The following is a 17,874-nucleotide window of genomic DNA, read 5'->3' as shown; positions in this document are numbered from 1 at the left end:
TTCATGAGATTTCAGAGGCATCGTTCAAAGGTCAAAGGACTGAGGTAAAAGCACAAGATCCAGCAGCAGTAATTAAAAGTATTTGTTTGTGTTTGACTTCATCAGCATCTATGGTTGCAGAGGAATTCTTCTTCATGATGTTGCTTCAGTGAATAATTGTCAAATGTCTGATGTATGCAAGGCGAGGCAAGGCCAGTTTATTTGTGTAGCACCAAGGTAATTCAAAGTGCTTTACATCAACATTAAAAGCAGCAAGACACAATTAAACAGCAAATAACAAATAAAATGAAATAAAACTATAAGAAAAGAGGTCAAATAATAAAAAGCACAAGTTGTTAAAAAGAAAGGGCAGTAGAGTACAGCAGGTAAGAATTTAATTTAAGATGTAGCCGTTGTATCCACCTTTTATGCGGCGCTCCTGCATCGGGGGAGCTCGTTTCGGCTAAACACCGAAGAACCTGCGTTTGTTTCTGGACAAAATGCAGGAATTACAGACTCTCAGCCCGTCTGCTGAACAGAACACGCTCAAAGTGACACACTGGTAGAAACCCTGTCGCGCACTTGTACACAGCAAACACTGAATAAACTAGGAAGCCTAGTACCTGTAGATTATAACAGCAGGAGCTCTTCCTCTTCATATTGGGGCGATGCAAAGCTTTTCCATGAGTTTAACTTGGCTAAACCTGTTTGCCCTAATGGAAAATGTTGGCCCTATTAAAGAGGAAATAAGATCCAGAAGAATTTGGACGTGTGTGACAGCTACTTCATGTTGGGTCAAACGTTAAATGTCCAGCGCCAGTTACAGCACCGTTGCCAGTTTTCATATTTATCTACACATCCAATAACATTTGCAGCAGCGACGGTTCAACGCATTAAATATATTTTTGAGTCCCAAGTTTTGGGGTTTTGGTGGTCGGAGGAACATCATCTGTAGAGGGAAGGTATTAGAGCTGATTCTGGCAGGCCGTGGCCCTCAAGTACACTGCAAAAACTCAAAATCCACCAGGAATATTTGTCTTATTTCTAGTTAAAATGTCTCATTTTTAGTCAAAAAATCTCATTACACTTAAAACAAGAGTCATTACTAGAAAAATAAATTGTTATTTGACAAATTTCACCTGTTTCAAGTAAATTTTCACTTGAAATAAGTAGAAAAATATCTGCCAGTGGGACAAGATTTATCTTCTCATTACAAGCAAAAAAATCTGGTTCCACTGGTAGATTTTTCTACTTATTTTAAGTGAAAATCTACTTGAACCAGGTGAAAATTGTTGTTTTTTCCAGTGATGAGTCTTGTTTTAAGTGTAATGAGATTTTTTTTGACTAAAAATGAGACATTTGTACTAGAAATAAGACAAATATTCTTGTTAAGATTTTGAGTTTTTGCAGTGTATTTGTTTCTCCATCACGTTGCTGGCCGCTTTTAACCGTCATTTTTATCTTTCTTGGAACTGATGGACGTGTCTGTACAACAAACATGACATGAGCAGCTCCAGTATGCCACGAGCAACATTCCAATACGTTTTCCTTTTGAACAACCCCCAAAAACGATGATCATGATCTCATTTACAGTCACTTTTCCTTCCAGGAAAAGTGAGTTTTGCTGTTGTCAAATAAAGAGAAGCGTCGTGGGTCTGAGGTCCAGTCCTTCAGGACCGGGCTCTGGTCAAACCAGGACCTTACTCCTCCACATCGTTTAGTGTTGCATTCACTATTACTTCCTATTTACCTGTTGTGAGTGGGTGCGTCTGATCAGATCTGCAGTATTTAAGTTATTACAGAGGACTTGGCGGAAGACTTCATTTCTGTGGTAGCAAATCATCTCTCACTTGTTGTAAAAATCAGTCTGAAAAAGAGCTAATTCATCCCAAAGATCTTTGAACTTTAGATGGTTGCAATAAGTTAAACCCTAAATCTAGAGTCCAGTTCACTTTGTAAATATCTGCTGCAGCTGTGTTGTTAGTCACTTCCTTTTCTTTATCAGTTCATTCATTCCTTCAGCTTTGAGATTCAAAGTTTTCATTTGTTCTTTTTTTTAAACTTTGAAAAATGCAGCGACTCAAGAGTTTGGTTTTACTTTTACGGAAGAGTATTAGTTAGGGCCATCCAGGAGAAAAATAAAAATATTTTAGAGGAGGAAGATTTTTTTTCATTTTGCACTTCGATAAACAAGTCGAAATGTCTAGAAAAAAGTCGAAATGTCTAGAAAAAAGTCGAAATGTCGAGATTTAAGTTGATTTGATTTTGATTTTGATTTGAAAATCTTTAATGTCCCCGAAGGGCAATTTGGTTTGCAACAACAGGACAACATACATATCCCACTTCAAACACACAATACAATAAATAAAATAAATATAGTAAACACAGTCATCACAGTAAACAGGCGCATTGTTCCCCCTATAGGCTGTTTAAAAACTTAAATGCAGATGGGGATAAATGATTTGAGGTATCTGTTTGATTTGGCCCTACAGGGAAAAGTGTACCTTCTCTTAGACGGGAGAAGCTGAAAGTTGAAGTACAATTTCGAGAAAAAAGTTGAAATGTCGAGAAAAAAGTCAAAATTTCGTGAATAAAGTTGAAAAGGCGAAATTTCGACTTTATTCTTGACATTGTAGGCCTATTTCAACATTATTCTCTACATTTCGACTTTATTCTTGAAATTGTATTTCAACATTATTCTCTACATTTCGACTTTATTCTTGACATTGTATTTCAACATTATTCTCTACATTTCGACTTTTTTCTCGAAGTGCAGAATAAAAAAAAATCTTACCCTCTCAAATATTTTTTCTCCTGCATAGCCCTAAAACTCTTCTGTATAGGCTACTTTGGATTGTTTTTTGTTTGCTTGTTTTTGTTGTTTTGCGTATAGCTACAGTTTATCACCTGTTAACCAGTTTTTAACTCTTTATTCTGCCCTCCGGGGACCGGCGCGGAGCGGCGGGACTTACATGCTGCTGATGTTGCGGAACAGCTCGTCCGCGCCGCCGGAGCTGTTCCCCGCTCCCCCGGAGCCCTGGTAGGACGGCAGCGGGAACAGCTGGCCGCCGTCCGACCTGTTGCAGTGGATCTCGCTCTGGGAGCAGGTACAGGTGGGGGGGCAGTCCAGCACGGAGCTCAGGTTGTCCTGGACTAAAGCCACGAGCAGAAAGCTCAGAAGCACAAACTTCCAGCGGAACCCAGAAGCATCCATGCTGTCCAGCATCCGAGTCCTCCAGCATCAAAGTCCTGCAGCATCAAAGTCCTGCAGCATCAAAGTCCTGCAGCATCCAAGTCCTGCAGCATCAAAGTCCTGCAGCTGGTCCAGCACAGTCCGCGGTCACAGCTGACCGGGAGAAGCTTCACATCCTCGGCCGCTCCGGCGTGTGTGATTCCCGTCACAGCCCTGTGTCTGCTCTGACTTTGAAAGAAGAAAAACTGCACCTAGACGGAAACATGGATAAAAAACCAACAGCAAACACAGAAAGGGTGTCCAGGTGAGCTGTGAGTGGGACAGGAAGGGGTGAACACGCATGGAGCTCTGGGATCCTTACAAGTCATCCACCCACTCATCCATCCTCCTCTCTCTCCACTGACGTTACACACGTCAATAATAATCGAAGGATGTACTCTGACTGATCAAAAGTGTGGTAACAAGTTTATTTGTAATGTTTTTAAATCCAGATTGTTCCATGATTTTTTGCAGAAGGATAATTCGACAGGATTCTTGCATGGTGAATATAAACACATTAAACAAAGCGCATTCCAAATGTATTAAATGGCCTATTTTGCCTAAAGTTAAAGAAGTACATTTTAAAATTAGGAATAAGGTCTATCCTGTGGCAGAATTTCTTAAAAAATATTTAAATTTGAGGTAGATCAATGTTCCTTCTGCAAAAAGGATGAAGAAACACTGGATCATTTGTTTTATCAATGTCCTCATTGTTTCTGGACAGACATACACAATTGGATTTCTCTTAAAATTAATAATGTTCCACCTTTTGAATTAAGCCATATTGTTTTCTTCATGGATGATTTGGAATTTTCTGTTTCTGATATTATTAATATAATTTTGTTACTGGGTAAGTACCATATTCATTGTGCCAAATGGAGAAATTGTAAACCCTCCTTCTGGGATTTTAATATTTTTTTCACATGTCTCAAAAGAGTAGAAAACAAAAATGCAAGTAAAATAAGTCTAGACATTGCTCGTTATTTGTTATTCTAATTTAATAATTCGTCTCCTTTTCTATGCTCAATTATGTTAATTTAAATGCTTAATTTATTTTGTTATGCATATGCACTTTCTTAATTCTTAGAGCGCCTTGTTTTTTGTATTCCTTACAAGAATCCCCTTTTTTTGTATTTATTTATTTTTTTATCTATTTATTTATTTTTTTTTCATTTCCTTTCTTTTCATATAGCATTGAAATTTATATTTGTCCATTATCCTCTTTGAGAGTTTGTATATTTTCAATAAAGTTTTGTTTAAAAAAAACACAAAAAAAACACATGTCAATAATGGTAGAGAGACGTAGAAAGAGACAGAGAGAGAGTTCATTTAATTATTGTATTAAATGAAATTGTAGTTTCTTGTGCCGGCCTCCCTTTTTTCTCTTTTGTGCATGTTTGCAGGCTGGAGCCTCGGGAGCTGCGTTCTGGCCTGTGTTCCCGGCCCCCCCCCCCCATCCCCGGTCGTCCCGTTGCTGCTTCCACCTGCCTACGTGGATGTCTGCTGTTGCTGGTTCCGCCTGCCTGCACTCCCCCCCCCTCCCTCTGGTCATCCCGCTGCTGCTTCCACATGACTGCTGTGTGCTGCTGACCGGTAAATCGAGAGCTTTGCCTTTCGACTCAGCTCCCTCTTCACCACGACGGTCCGGTACATCGACCGCATAACTGCGGACGCTGCACCGATCCGTCTGTCAATCTCACGCTCCATTGTTCCCTCACTCGTGAACAAGATCCCGAGATACTTGAACTCCTCCACCTGAGGCAGGACTTCCCCACCCACCCGGAGAAGGCACGCCACCCTTTCCCGGTGGAGAACCATGGCGTCGGTCTTGGAGGTGCTGATTCTCATCCCTGGCGCGTCGCACTCGGCCGCAAACCGCCCCAGCACATGCTGAAGGTCCCGGTCCGATGAAGCCAACAGGACAACATCATCTGCAAAAAGCAGAGATGAAATCCTGAGGTTCCCAAACCGGAACCCCTCCGGCCCCTGGCTGCGCCTAGAAATCCTGTCCATAAAAATTATGAACAGGACCGGTGACAAAGGGCAGCCCTGCCGGAGTCCAACATGCACCGGGAACAAGTCTGACTTACTGCCAGCAATGCGAGGTCAACAGGTCAACAGCTCCCCACCTGCACCATAAACGGTGCCGGCAGAGTACTGCTTCCCCCTTCTGAGGCGCCGAACGGTCCTCCAGAATTTCCTCGAGGCCGACCGAAAGTCTTCCTCCATGGCCTCCCCGAACTCCTCCCAGACCCGGGTTTTTGCCTCCAGGACCGCCCGAGCCGCGGCTCGCTTGGCCTGCCGGTACCTATCTACTGCGTCAGGAGTCCCACCGGCCAACATAGCCCGGTAGGACTCCTTCTTCAGTCTGACGGCATCCTGTACTTCCGGTGTCCACCACCGGGTTCTAGGATTGCCGCCACGACAGGCACCGGAGACCTTGCGACCACAACTCCGAGCCGCTGCGTCGACAATGGAGGCAGAGAACATGGTCCACTCGGACTCAATGTCCCCCGCCTCCCCCGGGATCTGAGAGAAGCTCTCCCGGAGGTGGGAGTTGAAGATGTCCCTGACAGAGGGCTCGGCCAGACGTTCCCAACAGACCCTCACAATCCGTTTGGGTCTGCCCGGTCTGTCCAACCTCCTCCTCCGCCAGCGCATCCAACTCACCACCAGGTGGTGATCAGTTGACAGCTCAGCCCCTCTCTTCACCCGAGTGTCCAAGACATGCGGCCGAAGGTCAGATGAAACGACAACAAAGTCGATCATTGACCTCCGGCCTAGGGTGTCCTGGTGCCACGTGCACTGATGGACACCCTTATGCCTGAACATGGTGTTCGTTATGGACAAACTGTGACTAGCACAGAAGTCCAACAACAAAACACCGCTCGGGTTCAGATCGGGGAGGCCGTTCCTCCCAATCACGCCTCCCCAGGTATCACTGTCATTGCCCACGTGAGCGTTGAAGTCCCCCAGTAGAACAATGGAGTCCCCAGTTGGAGCACTATCAAGTACCCCTCCCAGGGACTCCAAGAAGGCCGGGTACTCCGCACTGCTGTTCGGCTCGTAGGCACAAACAACAGTGAGAGACCTTTCCCCGACCCGAAGGCGCAGGGAAGCGACCCTCTCGTTCACCGGGGTGAACTCCAACACATGGCGGCTGAGCTGGGGGGCTATAACCAAGCCCACACCAGCCCGCCGCCTCTCACCCTGGGCAACTCCAGAGTAGTGGAGGGTCCAGCCCCTTTCAAGGAGCTGGGTTCCAGAGCCCAAGCTATGTGTGGAGGTGAGCCCGACTATCTCTAGCCGGTATCTCTCAACCTCACGCACAAGCTCCGGCTCCTTCCCCCCCAGCGAGGTGACATTCCATGTCCCCACTGTGAGGGTTTTAGTCCAGGGATTGGGTCGTCGAGGCACCCCGCCACGACTGCTACCCAGATCACAAGGCACCGGCCTGCCATGGTCCTTCCTGCGGGTGGTGGACCTACGGGACGGCGGACCCGCGTCGCCGTTTCGGGCTGAGCCCGGCCGGGTCCCACGGGCAAAGACCCGGCCACCAGGCGCTCGCCAGCGAGCCCGAATCCCCAGGCCTGGCTCCAGGGCGGGGCCCACTTCAACCAGCAAGACCCTAATGTGGACAGGAAGTCTTCGGCAGTGAGACGAGCTCTGATCCCAGCTAAGAGCTGAGCAGCAGCTGGAGCCGACAGAGAGACGTCCGCTCTGATCCCAGAAAGCTGCAGTCATCTGTTTCTGTAGACGCATGACAAGTCTCTCTAAACTCCTCTGAGATGGAAAACAAGTGAAGATAAGAAATTAAGTAGGAACTGAGTGAAACCGGAGGAATATAAATCAAACTGATCTGAGATGACGTGAAGTGGATGCATGTTTGAGCTCCTCAGTTAGATTGTTTGTTTGTGGATCATTGTTTTGGCCTCGGCCGTAGATATTGTTTCAGTTCCTAGCGTTTTGCTTTACTATTTGAGCGGTTGTCCTCTCTGAAACCATGGAAACCACATCATGAGTTGCAGATTAGAGAGTAGGCCTTCAGCTGCTGTTGTAGCTGCAAAACAGGACCTATCACTTCACTAAGATTCTGTCTGGTGACACCGGTCCGGTATTGCTCTCATTTACAGCCCCTTTCACCAGTACACAATGTACCAGACCCATCCCAATGGGATGGGGACAGGGTGTTGCGTATTTATTTATTTATCCTTTATTTATACAGATAAAACACTTGAGTCCGAAGACTCATTTTCAAGTGTGACCTGTTCACATCCACACAGTTGCATAAAACATAAAAATGAGACATGACAAGATATGACAGGACATAACACTTGAAACTGATGCAGAGTGGAAATGACAATACACTATAACCGTTAAATAGCTGGAAAATAGAGATATCAGGTTAGCACACTAGCCCCAGACAAAAATAAAACTTGTAGAACACAGACTAGCTTATGTGCTTTAAATGCTTAGCTGCGGCAGAGGTCATCTAGAGCAAGTACAAGATAAAGATGCACTCTCCATGTCTCTAAGCAAAAGCTTAAAACTAGCAAGGGGAATCAGGTTCGTCAACTTCAGACTCTGTTGCAAGGAGTTCCAAGCGGACGGGGCTGCAAAAGAGAACGCCCTTTTGCCTTTCTCTGTGCGGACCAAGGGGATGGAGTAAGTAATGATATCCTGCGTACGGAGAGCGTATCTGGATTGCTTGCGTGAAAAGTAGACAGAGAGGTAGGGTGGGAGCAGACCAAGAATGGATTTGTAAATGAGAGTGTACCAGTGGAGGGTTCGGCGGATGGAAAGAGATGGCCAGTTAACCAGACAGTAAAGCACACAATGGTGTGTAAGTGGTTTACAACCGGTTATGAAGCGCAGTGCTCCATGGTACGCAGCATCCAGAAGTTGGAGACAGCTTGCAGAAGCATTCATGTAGAGGACATCACCATAGTCCAAAAGAGGCAAGAAGGTGGCAGTAACCAGCCGTTTCCTAGCAAGAGCTGAAAAGCAGGACTTGTTTCTGAAGAAAAAGCTCAGTTTCAACTTCAGTTTCTTCAAGAGCATATTGATGTGAAGTTGGAAGGTGAGAGTGTCGTCGAGAACAACGCCAAGATATTTGTAGTTTGACACAATCTCAATAGGTGTACCCTGACGAGACACAATGCCAGGAAGTGCTGCTGACGCGTGCTTGCTGTTGGAGAAGAGCATGACCTTGGTCTTCCCTGCATTCACCACCAGTCTAAGCTGAGACAACTGGGACTGAAGGGTGTCAAAAGCAGTCTGTAGAGACTCCAAGGCACGGGAGATGGAAGAAGCAAAGCAGTACATAATTGTGTCATCCGCATAAAGATGAACAGCAGCATTTGAGGTTGATCCTATTTCATTTATGTAAATGGTGAATAGGGTTGGCCCTAAGACCGAACCCTGTGGCACCCCATTAGAGGTAGTAAGCATGTTGGAGGACAGATCACCAAACTGCACAGCCTGTTTACGCTGAGACAGGTAGTTTGTAAACCAGCCAACAGCATGGGAGGAAAAACCAATGTCCGAGAGGCGCTGACATAAGATGGAGTGGTCGACGGTGTCGAATGCCTTTGACAAGTCGACAAAGAGTGCGGCACAGTGGTTCTTCCTGTCCAAGGCCTCAGTGATGTCGTTGACCACTTTAAGAGCAGCGGATACTGTGCTATGCTGCTTCCTAAAACCAGACTGCAAGGGTGAAAGGATATTGTGTAAGTCCAGGAAGTCCTTGATCTGTACATTGATTAATTGCTCAAGAACCTTAGCAAGAATAGGAAGTTTGGAAATTGGCCTGTAGTTGTTCAAACATTTGGGGTCACCACCCTTCAGGAGTGGGACCACAAAGGCAGATTTCCATACCTCTGGGATCTCGTTGTTGGCGATGGATAAGTTAAAGATGTGCGAAACAGGTTCTGCAATGAAGTCTGCAGCAAGGCGCATGTGCTTATTCATAAAGGAGTCACTACTGAAAACAACAAGGATGGCAGCAGAGTCGCTGGGGACACTTTGGATCAACACGTTTTATACCGAAAAACCAACAGCCGTCCCAACAGAGTCCGGACTTTGGATGTAGGGAGGCGCTGTTGAGCCTTCCTGACCAGGTTGTAGCAGTTTGTTGTCCAGGAGAGGTCCTGTGAAATGTGGATCCCCAGGAATTTGAAGCTGGTCACACGTTCCACTGCCACACCATTGATGTGGATGGGTGGATGAGTGACAGCATTCTTCCTGAAGTCCACAATCAGTTCTTTGGTTTTTGAGGTATTGAGCCTCAGGTTATTGTCCTCGCACCACACAGCCAGGTGATCCACCTCCTCCCTGTAGGCCAACTCATCATTGTTCCTGATGAGGCCAATCACGGTGGTGTCGTCCGCAATGATGATGGCGTTGGAGCCATGTACAGGTCTGCAGTCATGGGTGAAGAGGGAGTAGAGGAATGGACTCAACACGCAGCCTTGTGGTACGCCAGTGTTGATGGTGACTGTGGAGGAGCAGTGGTGGTCTAACATGCTGTGGCCTGTTGGTCAGAAGGTCAAGTAGCCAGTTGCAGATGCGAGCTGTGATGCCCAGGTCCGCAAGTTTGACTACTAACTTTGACGGGATGACAGTGTTGAATGCTGAACTGAAGTCTATGAACAGCATTCTGGCATAGGTGTTGTGGTTGTCCTGGTGTGAGAGGACAGAATGCAGCGCTGTGGAGACGGAGACTCTGTGCTCCTGTTCTTGCAGTAGGCAAATTGGTGGGGATCCAGGGTGGGGCCAGGCAGGATTTGAGGTGTGCCAGGACCAGCTGCTGTAGGCACTTAGAGATGATGGCGGTGAGTGCCACTGGGCGGTAGTCGTTGAGACACGCTGGTGTGGAGCTTTTCGGTACCGGCACAATGATGGTGGATTTGAAGCAGGTGGGAACAACAGCACGGGCCAGGGACAGGTTAAATAAGTCAGTCAGGACCCCCGCCAGCTCCCCAGCGCATGCTCTGACACACGTCCAGGGATGCCATCAGGGCCTGCAGCTTTGTGTGCGTTGGTCCGGCTCAGCACTGCTTCAACATCTGTGGGGGGAGAGTGTTAGTGGCGGGTGGTTGGCAGTCAGCTCTGCCCTTATTGCTGGTGCATGGCTATCCTTCTCAAAACGAGCGTAGAACTCGTTCAGCTCCTTGAGGAAGGATGTGTCAGAGGAGGGGGGGGGAGGGGTTGGTGGGCTTGAAGTCACTGATGACCCGAATGCCCTGCCAGATCCATCGGGGGTTGGAGTTGGAGAATTGCTCCTCCACCTTCAGTTTGTAGCAGTGCTTGGCCTTCTTGATGCCCCGTTTCAGGTCAGCCCTGGCTGTACACAGGGAGGGAGACACGGATGCAGATGATCAGGGCAGATGGGAACAAGGGAAGTCAAGACATAACTGAAACACAAAGACACGGGTTTCAAAATAAAACAGTTACTGACAAAACCATGACAGTAGGATGTGAGTTAGAAGAAAAGAACTTGAACTGGAGTGAGTAAGATGAAGTGATACAGAACATCCTCAGAGGAGAGACTGGTGATTGGAGCAGACTTCAATTGACATGTTGCAGAAGGCAACAGAGGGGGTGAGGAAGTGAGGAGCAGGTCTGGTATCCAGGACAGGAACGGAGAGGGACTGATGGTGGTGGACTTTGTATAAGGATGGAGATGGCTGTAGTTAACACTTTCTTCCAGAAGAGGCAGGGACACAGAAACACTTGTAAAGTGGGGCCTGCTTAACCAGAGTTTAATGTTACCAGTTTTTCTCTCCTGCTTTGCTGTGATTTTCTTTTGTTAATTATTTTGTGTGTTTTTCCCCTGGATCAGTGCACGCTTTTTGTTTACAGCAGTTTTTTTGAAAACTCACGGATCCTGACAGATAGATACGATCAGAATAACTTTACTTGGGACAACTTAACATGAGCTGAGCTAACCAGCTTCTCAGAAACCTCTGATATCTCCGGAGGTTCTGCATGGTTCTTTCATCCAGTCTGCTGGCTGCTCTGCCTGCGTCATGCACTTCAGTTCTCTGCAGCTGAGGAACAAGGGATCAGGGTGGATGGCTAGGCTGCCGTGTAGCTTTCCCTCATGTTGAGTCTTGTTTTGATGAAGAGATACAATTTGTTAAAGTTAGAGTTAAAGTTAAGTGTTGGGTTTTCCAGTCTGTCTTTTTCATCCTTTTCCCATCTGTATTTCCATTTGTATATCTCTATATGAGTAAAATTGTGCATGAACTGTAATAATTTAAGAGCCTTTTCGTTTTGAGAATGCATTCTGGCTTTCTCCGGTCGCTGTTCAAACCAGCGACATCGACGCAGAGGCCCAGAAACCACAGCCTCTTAGTGGAAGTTTATGTCCTTTTAAAGGAGGAATAAAAGATGAGTTTCCTGCCAGTCCTGGCCCTCCATATGTCCTCGGGGCCCTCTGTGGCTCTGCATCGATGGACTGTGGCCTGCTAAACAGCTAAACACATCAGGACGTGGTCAGAAACCCTAATCATCTGAAAACGCCAGCAGCAGTTCAGGAGCATCTCTGATTTAATGCTGCTGCTGATGATGACCACACATTCCATCTGTTTTCATTCCCAATGCCTCCAGCTAAGGCGAGATGCTCGCTGTTACTGTCATGTTCTGATGTATCCAAAATCTCAGAGAAGGAGTAATTGCTATTTTTGTAGCTACTTTTAAGTACTTCTGATCAGTCCGTGTGGCTCTATGGCCACTGAATTTCAACAGCATTGACTATATGCATTTGTGGAGAAGCTGCTGCAACACTTGCTCCGCTGTGATCAATTAACCTGTTAAAGCAGCTCATAAATGATGCATCACAAGATACCACTAGTCTATTTATTTCAGTCATTAGAGCTGAAGTACAAAACTGCGAACCCTTTTAATGTGTCCAGAGTCCAGGGGCCTCATTTATCAACCGTTCGTAGAAAAAGTTCTAAATTCTATCGTAGGAATGAAATAGAATTAGAATGCGTGTAAGTACAAAAAATCCGGATTTATCAAACGTGCGGACACCGGTCGTACGCACATCAGTGATGATAAATCCCACCTGTTCTTAACTGCCGTGCTCGTGCACGGTTAGCGTCATTTGCATACAGAAACGCCTCCAATTGACCAGATACTGTATGGCAGCAACAACAGGAGGTTTTTTTTCTTTTCAAACTTTATTGAACAAAATTCTGTAGGGTCTACAACAAAAGACAAATGAAACGAAACAATCAATTATCTACAGATATTCAACATTTGGGGGGGTAAAAATTAAGAAACAAAGACATCGTTTCATATAAGCTTTTGGCAATAGCGTTTTTTTCACGCATCAGTTTTAGAGACGCTAAATACAGTTTACATTCATTTTTCAGATGTACAATGGAGGATTTGCTGTTATTCCATTTGCATTTATGTATGTGATATTTACCTAGTAAAATAATTATGTTGACCATGTTTGATATATTTCTTGGAAGATTATCCATATAAATTAAGATTTGGTTGGAGTAAAAAGCTCCTGCTTGGAGGTGCAAACACCAACAGAGCTGTTCTGCAGAATAAATGTGTGTTGCATTCCTCCAGGCCACCGGGCAACGACGGGCAACAGAGACATAGTTGCAGCGCAGATTATTTGTGCATGGATTGAATGAAATCCTTTCATGTTCACGTAACTGAATTCATTGTGTGATGGTGATTTTATTGCGATGTGGGTGCCATCTAGCTCCAATTATGTTGTCTCTCGATCCAACATAGGTTGTAAATAGATCCATCAGAATGTTGGGGAAGCGGTACCTGCTGAGAAGCCGCTCTGTCTCTCACTGAACATCAGCACGCTCTTTGAAAACGCGCTCCCTGCGGAGTGCACGGTTCTAAGTAAGCCATGGTACTTGTATTTTCTTTTCAGGTCGTCCTGCCACAGCTGTCTTTTATAGCTGTCACACCAATTATTCAAAATGTCTGAATTACTTATGGATAATTTTTATTAATTGGAGGAAACAGGGAACGTGTGAAGTTTGAGATCACTGAACACTGTGACTCTTTTACTGGGTTCTATTTGTAGTTTCACTGTTCTACCACTAGGTTTTGTGTGTACGCATGGTCGGAGTTGTGCTTACATTTACACGCGTTCCTGCGCACAAGTACATGTTGATAAATTCCATACTTCAGAATGTTCATACGCACACTTTACGCACATATCTGTGCGTACGCACGGTTGATAAATGAGGCCCCAGATCTTGACTGAGCTGTGACCCACTGCTTCTGGCTGCTGAATGTTACGGCCTCTGCAAGAGGTCCAACACAGAGCGGTTAAAGAGAACTGCTCGTCAGAGCTTGTCACAGGTTTCTGAAGAAGACTTCAGATTTTTACCTTTTTGTTTGACAATTAACTAAAATTTAACAGCGCCCCCTAGAAAACTTTGTTCCTCAAGCCCCCACAATACGGTTTACGTACATGCACGGAAATCGGTACACACCTGTATCATGTCGCAACTTAAAGAAAAGTCTCTTGGCGCCATGGCCGAAACCCAACAGGAAGTCGGCCATTTTGAATTAATCATGTAATTTTGCCATAATTTATGCCATTTCTTCGGCCGCTTCTTCACCCGAACCGTAACGTGCACCCAGGTGTGTTATACATCAAAATGTGCGTCTAGATCCTGCGACGATTCGCATTACTTTTCTCAGTCAAAAGCGTTACCGTGGCGACGCTAGACGCCAAAAAGCGCGCCCCCCCCTTCATCTGATTGGTCCATATTTGATAGTTCCTACTTTCTGCCATAACTTTTGAATGGTATGACATACAGAGTCGTGGGTGGTGTCATCGGACTCGGTTTTGACTCCTTCACCTTCATTGGCATGAATTAACCCCGCCCCTTCTTCTGATTGGTCGATATCTGATAGTTCCTACTTTCTGCCATAACTTTTGAATGGTTTTGTATAGAGAGTCGTGGGTGGTGCCATCCGCTAAATGTCCAGACCTGAAGAATCTACATCAAGTCATACAAGCTTCCACTGCAGCCTGAACGTGCACAAGGGAGAGAGGGCCCATTCATCGCTGCTTGCAGCTTTAATTCTTATTATGACTGTCTGTGTGTATTTGATTTCTGCTTTTAAACTGTTTCACTTTTTAAGGCATTTAAAAATATATTTTATTTCAAGCCCTTTGAATTGTCTCAGACATGAAATGTGTTATACAAATAAATCTGCCTTGCTTTGCCTTGCCCTGCCCTGTCTTGCCTTAAGGCTCTTGATGTTGAGGGGCTGTCTTGGTTGACACGCCCGTGCAACATCGTGTGGACATCGGGTACAGTGCCTCTGGATTGGCAGACCCTCTTTTAGAAGGGGGACAGAAGGTTGTCCTCCAGTTATAGAGGGATCACACTCCTCAGCTAGACTGAGCAAAACTCCCCCTCTGATGTCATAAAGTAAATGATGTTGATCAGAGGAATGATGGGGCAACATTGGTGTTGATGCAAGCGTGTGAGAATTTACATTTACATTGTAAAGAGATAAAATCTTTACTGTCCCAACTCTTTTGGATTGTTGACATGCTAAAGCTTATGTTCATACCGTCAGCAACCCTTTGGGATTACATATATACAACAAAAACATTAAGAGTGGCACTGACCCAAGCAATAGTGTACCATGTAATGGACTAACCCCGATATTTGGACTTATCTTCTTAGCTTTCTTCATACTTTTATCCCCACCAGATACGTTTCTATCCAGCCTATTGGATTATTTCACTCTATCTGAGGCCCCAGAGGGACAGATAAGTCCATTTAGGACGTAATGTTTTCATGTTAGTTGTGATTTGTTGCATCAAAAACAACTCACATATGTAGAAGAACACACACATGCACACTTCTAACAGTATTAACCACTGACTTGTGCCTCTGGTCATAAAAGCCATCAGCTTGTAGCTATTAACAGGGTTTTTATGGACCAGACCAGCAGCCAAATATCTAAAAATCAAAACAAACCCACATCCCTTTTACGTCTAATATAATATTCTGCTATGTGAAGTGTGGACCGGCTCTTTGGCTCTATATTCCGTCCTTCCTTCGGTCCCGGTCTCTCCTCTTCTTCCTGATCATCATAATCTTTATCATTTCCATCTTTAAGAGCGTATCTCATCTGCTGTTTTGAAACCATGACATCTGAACACTCCTTCAGTTTTAGCTGGAGGAACTTATCTCCTCCTTCCTCTTCTTCCTGTTGCCCTTCTTTTTTCCTTTCCTACCTCAGGCTTCATCTGATCTTGACATCAAAACAGGCTCTTGAATCATACAATTACTCATAAAAGGACAAACTGTACAACTGTTGTCTGTATAAAGCTGCACAGCCCAAGTGGAGCAGATGGGTAGCGCTGCAAGGATAAAAAACAATCACACGACGTTTGGCTCTCAGTGAGGCTTATTTCTGAGATTCCTGCTGAGATTATATCCAATTTAAATACATTTACAGTCCATAAAAATAAATAAAGATCATGTGTGATTCCAGCATTTGTGTAAAGTTGTGTAAGTATTGTGGCGGACACAATTACGGACCTGGACCTCGCACCCAGCATGATTGGAAGGAAAGGGGCGTGGTCACGGGTAGATTTATGCTTACGTGGTTACGTGCTCTCTCCGTCTGTTGTGATTTCGTTTCTAGAATCAATGGGTATCTCACAAAAAGTGGACAAACCGAAGCACTGTTTTAATCATACTCTCGATCTCGTTCTCAACTAAGGTGTTGAAACTGATGATCTGTCGGTGTCACCTGTAAACTCCCTTTTATACGACCATTATTTAATAACGTTTGAATTTAATATTGTTGATGTTGAAGTGCAAAATAGGAGGTATTATTTTAGCAGATATTTGTCTGGTGAAGCTAAATTTAGGGAGGCCATTGCTCATCTTACGACAGTGGAAAATAGTGAAGTAGTGGAGGCCAGTGACCTGGGTTCTACCTCTGCAGATGTTGATTTCCTTGCTAGTAACACTGCTGATCTGTTGCATTCAGCTTTAGATGAAGTTGCTCCTTTGAAAAGAAGGGTTTCGAAACATAGGAGCTTGACTACCTGGTATAATTCAGATATCCGCATGTTGAAACAAAACGTGCGTAAAATGGAAAGGAAGTGGCACTCTTGTAAGTCTGTAGACTCTTATCGTGAATGGAAAGATATTCTAATAGTATATAAAAAAGCCATTCGCAAAGCCAGAACAGCTTATTATTCAACGTTGATAGAGGATAACAAAAGTAACCCACGTTTTCTGTTCAGCACTGTAGCCAGGCTGACAAAGAGTCACAACTCTGTGGAGCCGTGTATTCCTGCAGCTCTCAGTAGTGAGGACTTTATGGGCTTCTTCAACAGTAAAATCACGAGAATTAGAGAAGAAATCAACCAGCCGGTTGTAGGTGTTTCTTCAGTTTTAGCGACTTCCCTAGGCTCTGACTTATCTCTAGACTGTTTTGATCCTATAGACCTGCCTGAGCTGACCTCACTCGTCAATAGAGCTAAATCAACCACATGTATGTTAGCTTCAGGAGCTGCCCCCCCCCCCACCTCCCCTCTGGTCATCCCGCTGTTGCTACCACATCTGTGTGGATGTCTGCTGTGTACTCGTCCCCGACCACCCCAGTCTGGTCTTCAGCAGGAGGGTCCTTACAGGCTTTCTTTCCTCCTAAAGGGGAGTTTTTCTTGCTACTGTTTATGTAATAATTGCTCGGGGGTTTATGTTCTGGGTCTCTGGAAAGCGCCTAGAGACAACTTTTGTTGTATTAGATGCTATATAAATAAAAGTGAATTGAATTGAATAGACCTTAGGGAGTGATGTCATCAGGCAGCTCTCTCTCTTACATCTGGCTCACGCGGTATGGATCAGCATTTTGTGAGGGTGCTTTACTTTAAGCATTAGTTTTTCTTTTTCTACAGTAACACTATTTTTGGGGTTGTTTGGCGCTTGCTGTCATGTGTGATACAGAAGCCAACAGTTGAAGTGACCATTTCTGTTTGTTTTTCATATTAAACGAGCACATTGTGATTTCCAAAACCTTGTGCAGTCCGTATATTTAGGGCCCGAGCACTTACAGTGCTTCTTCTTGAATGCCCAAAAGTCACCAAATTTTGCACGCAAGCCAGGCCTGGCGAAAAATGTGATATTTAATGGTTTGCATTAATGGGTGTGGCCTAATGGCTCAACAGCGCCCCCTAGAAAACTTTGTGCCTCAAGCCCCACAATACGGTTTGACGTACATGCACGAAAATCGCTACACACCTGTATCATGTCGCAACTTAAAGAAAAGTCTCTTGGTGCCATGGCCGAAACCCAACAGGAAGTCATCTGGCGAAATTTATGCCATTCCTTCGGCAGTTAATACAACCCGAACCGTAATGTGCACCCAGGTGTTTTATATATCAAAATGTGCGTCTCCATCTTGCGACAATGCACATTACTTTTCTATTTCAAAAGTGTTACCGTGGCGACATCTGATTGGTCCATATTTGATAGTTCCCCAAAAGTCACCAAATTTTGCATGCAAGGCAGGCCTGGCGAAAAATTCGATATTTCATGGTTTGTATTAATGGGCGTGGCCTAACGGCTCAACAGCGCCCCCTAGAAAACTTTTCTCTCCCATAACTTTTGAACGGGTTGTGATAAAGACAT

At 45.0% G+C, this 17,874-nt stretch overlaps 1 protein-coding gene across 1 annotated transcript in view; it reads right to left on the bottom strand.

Annotated features, from left to right (window-relative positions):
- The window catches only part of LOC133444479 (NT-3 growth factor receptor-like), a 48,713-nt gene extending 45,242 nt beyond the window's left edge, over positions 1-3,471 (bottom strand). Inside the window, exon 1 of the mRNA XM_061722298.1 lies at positions 2,952-3,471. Coding sequence (XP_061578282.1) covers positions 2,952-3,205 — 254 coding nt within the window. The 5' untranslated portion in view covers positions 3,206-3,471. The remainder of the gene's footprint in view (positions 1-2,951) is intronic.
- Between the last annotated feature and the right edge of the window lie 14,403 nt (positions 3,472-17,874).

This window comes from Cololabis saira, chromosome 5 (genome assembly GCF_033807715.1).
Source record: "Cololabis saira isolate AMF1-May2022 chromosome 5, fColSai1.1, whole genome shotgun sequence".
NCBI lineage: Eukaryota > Metazoa > Chordata > Actinopteri > Beloniformes > Belonidae > Cololabis > Cololabis saira.
This window is presented reverse-complemented; position numbering and strand designations above follow the sequence as displayed.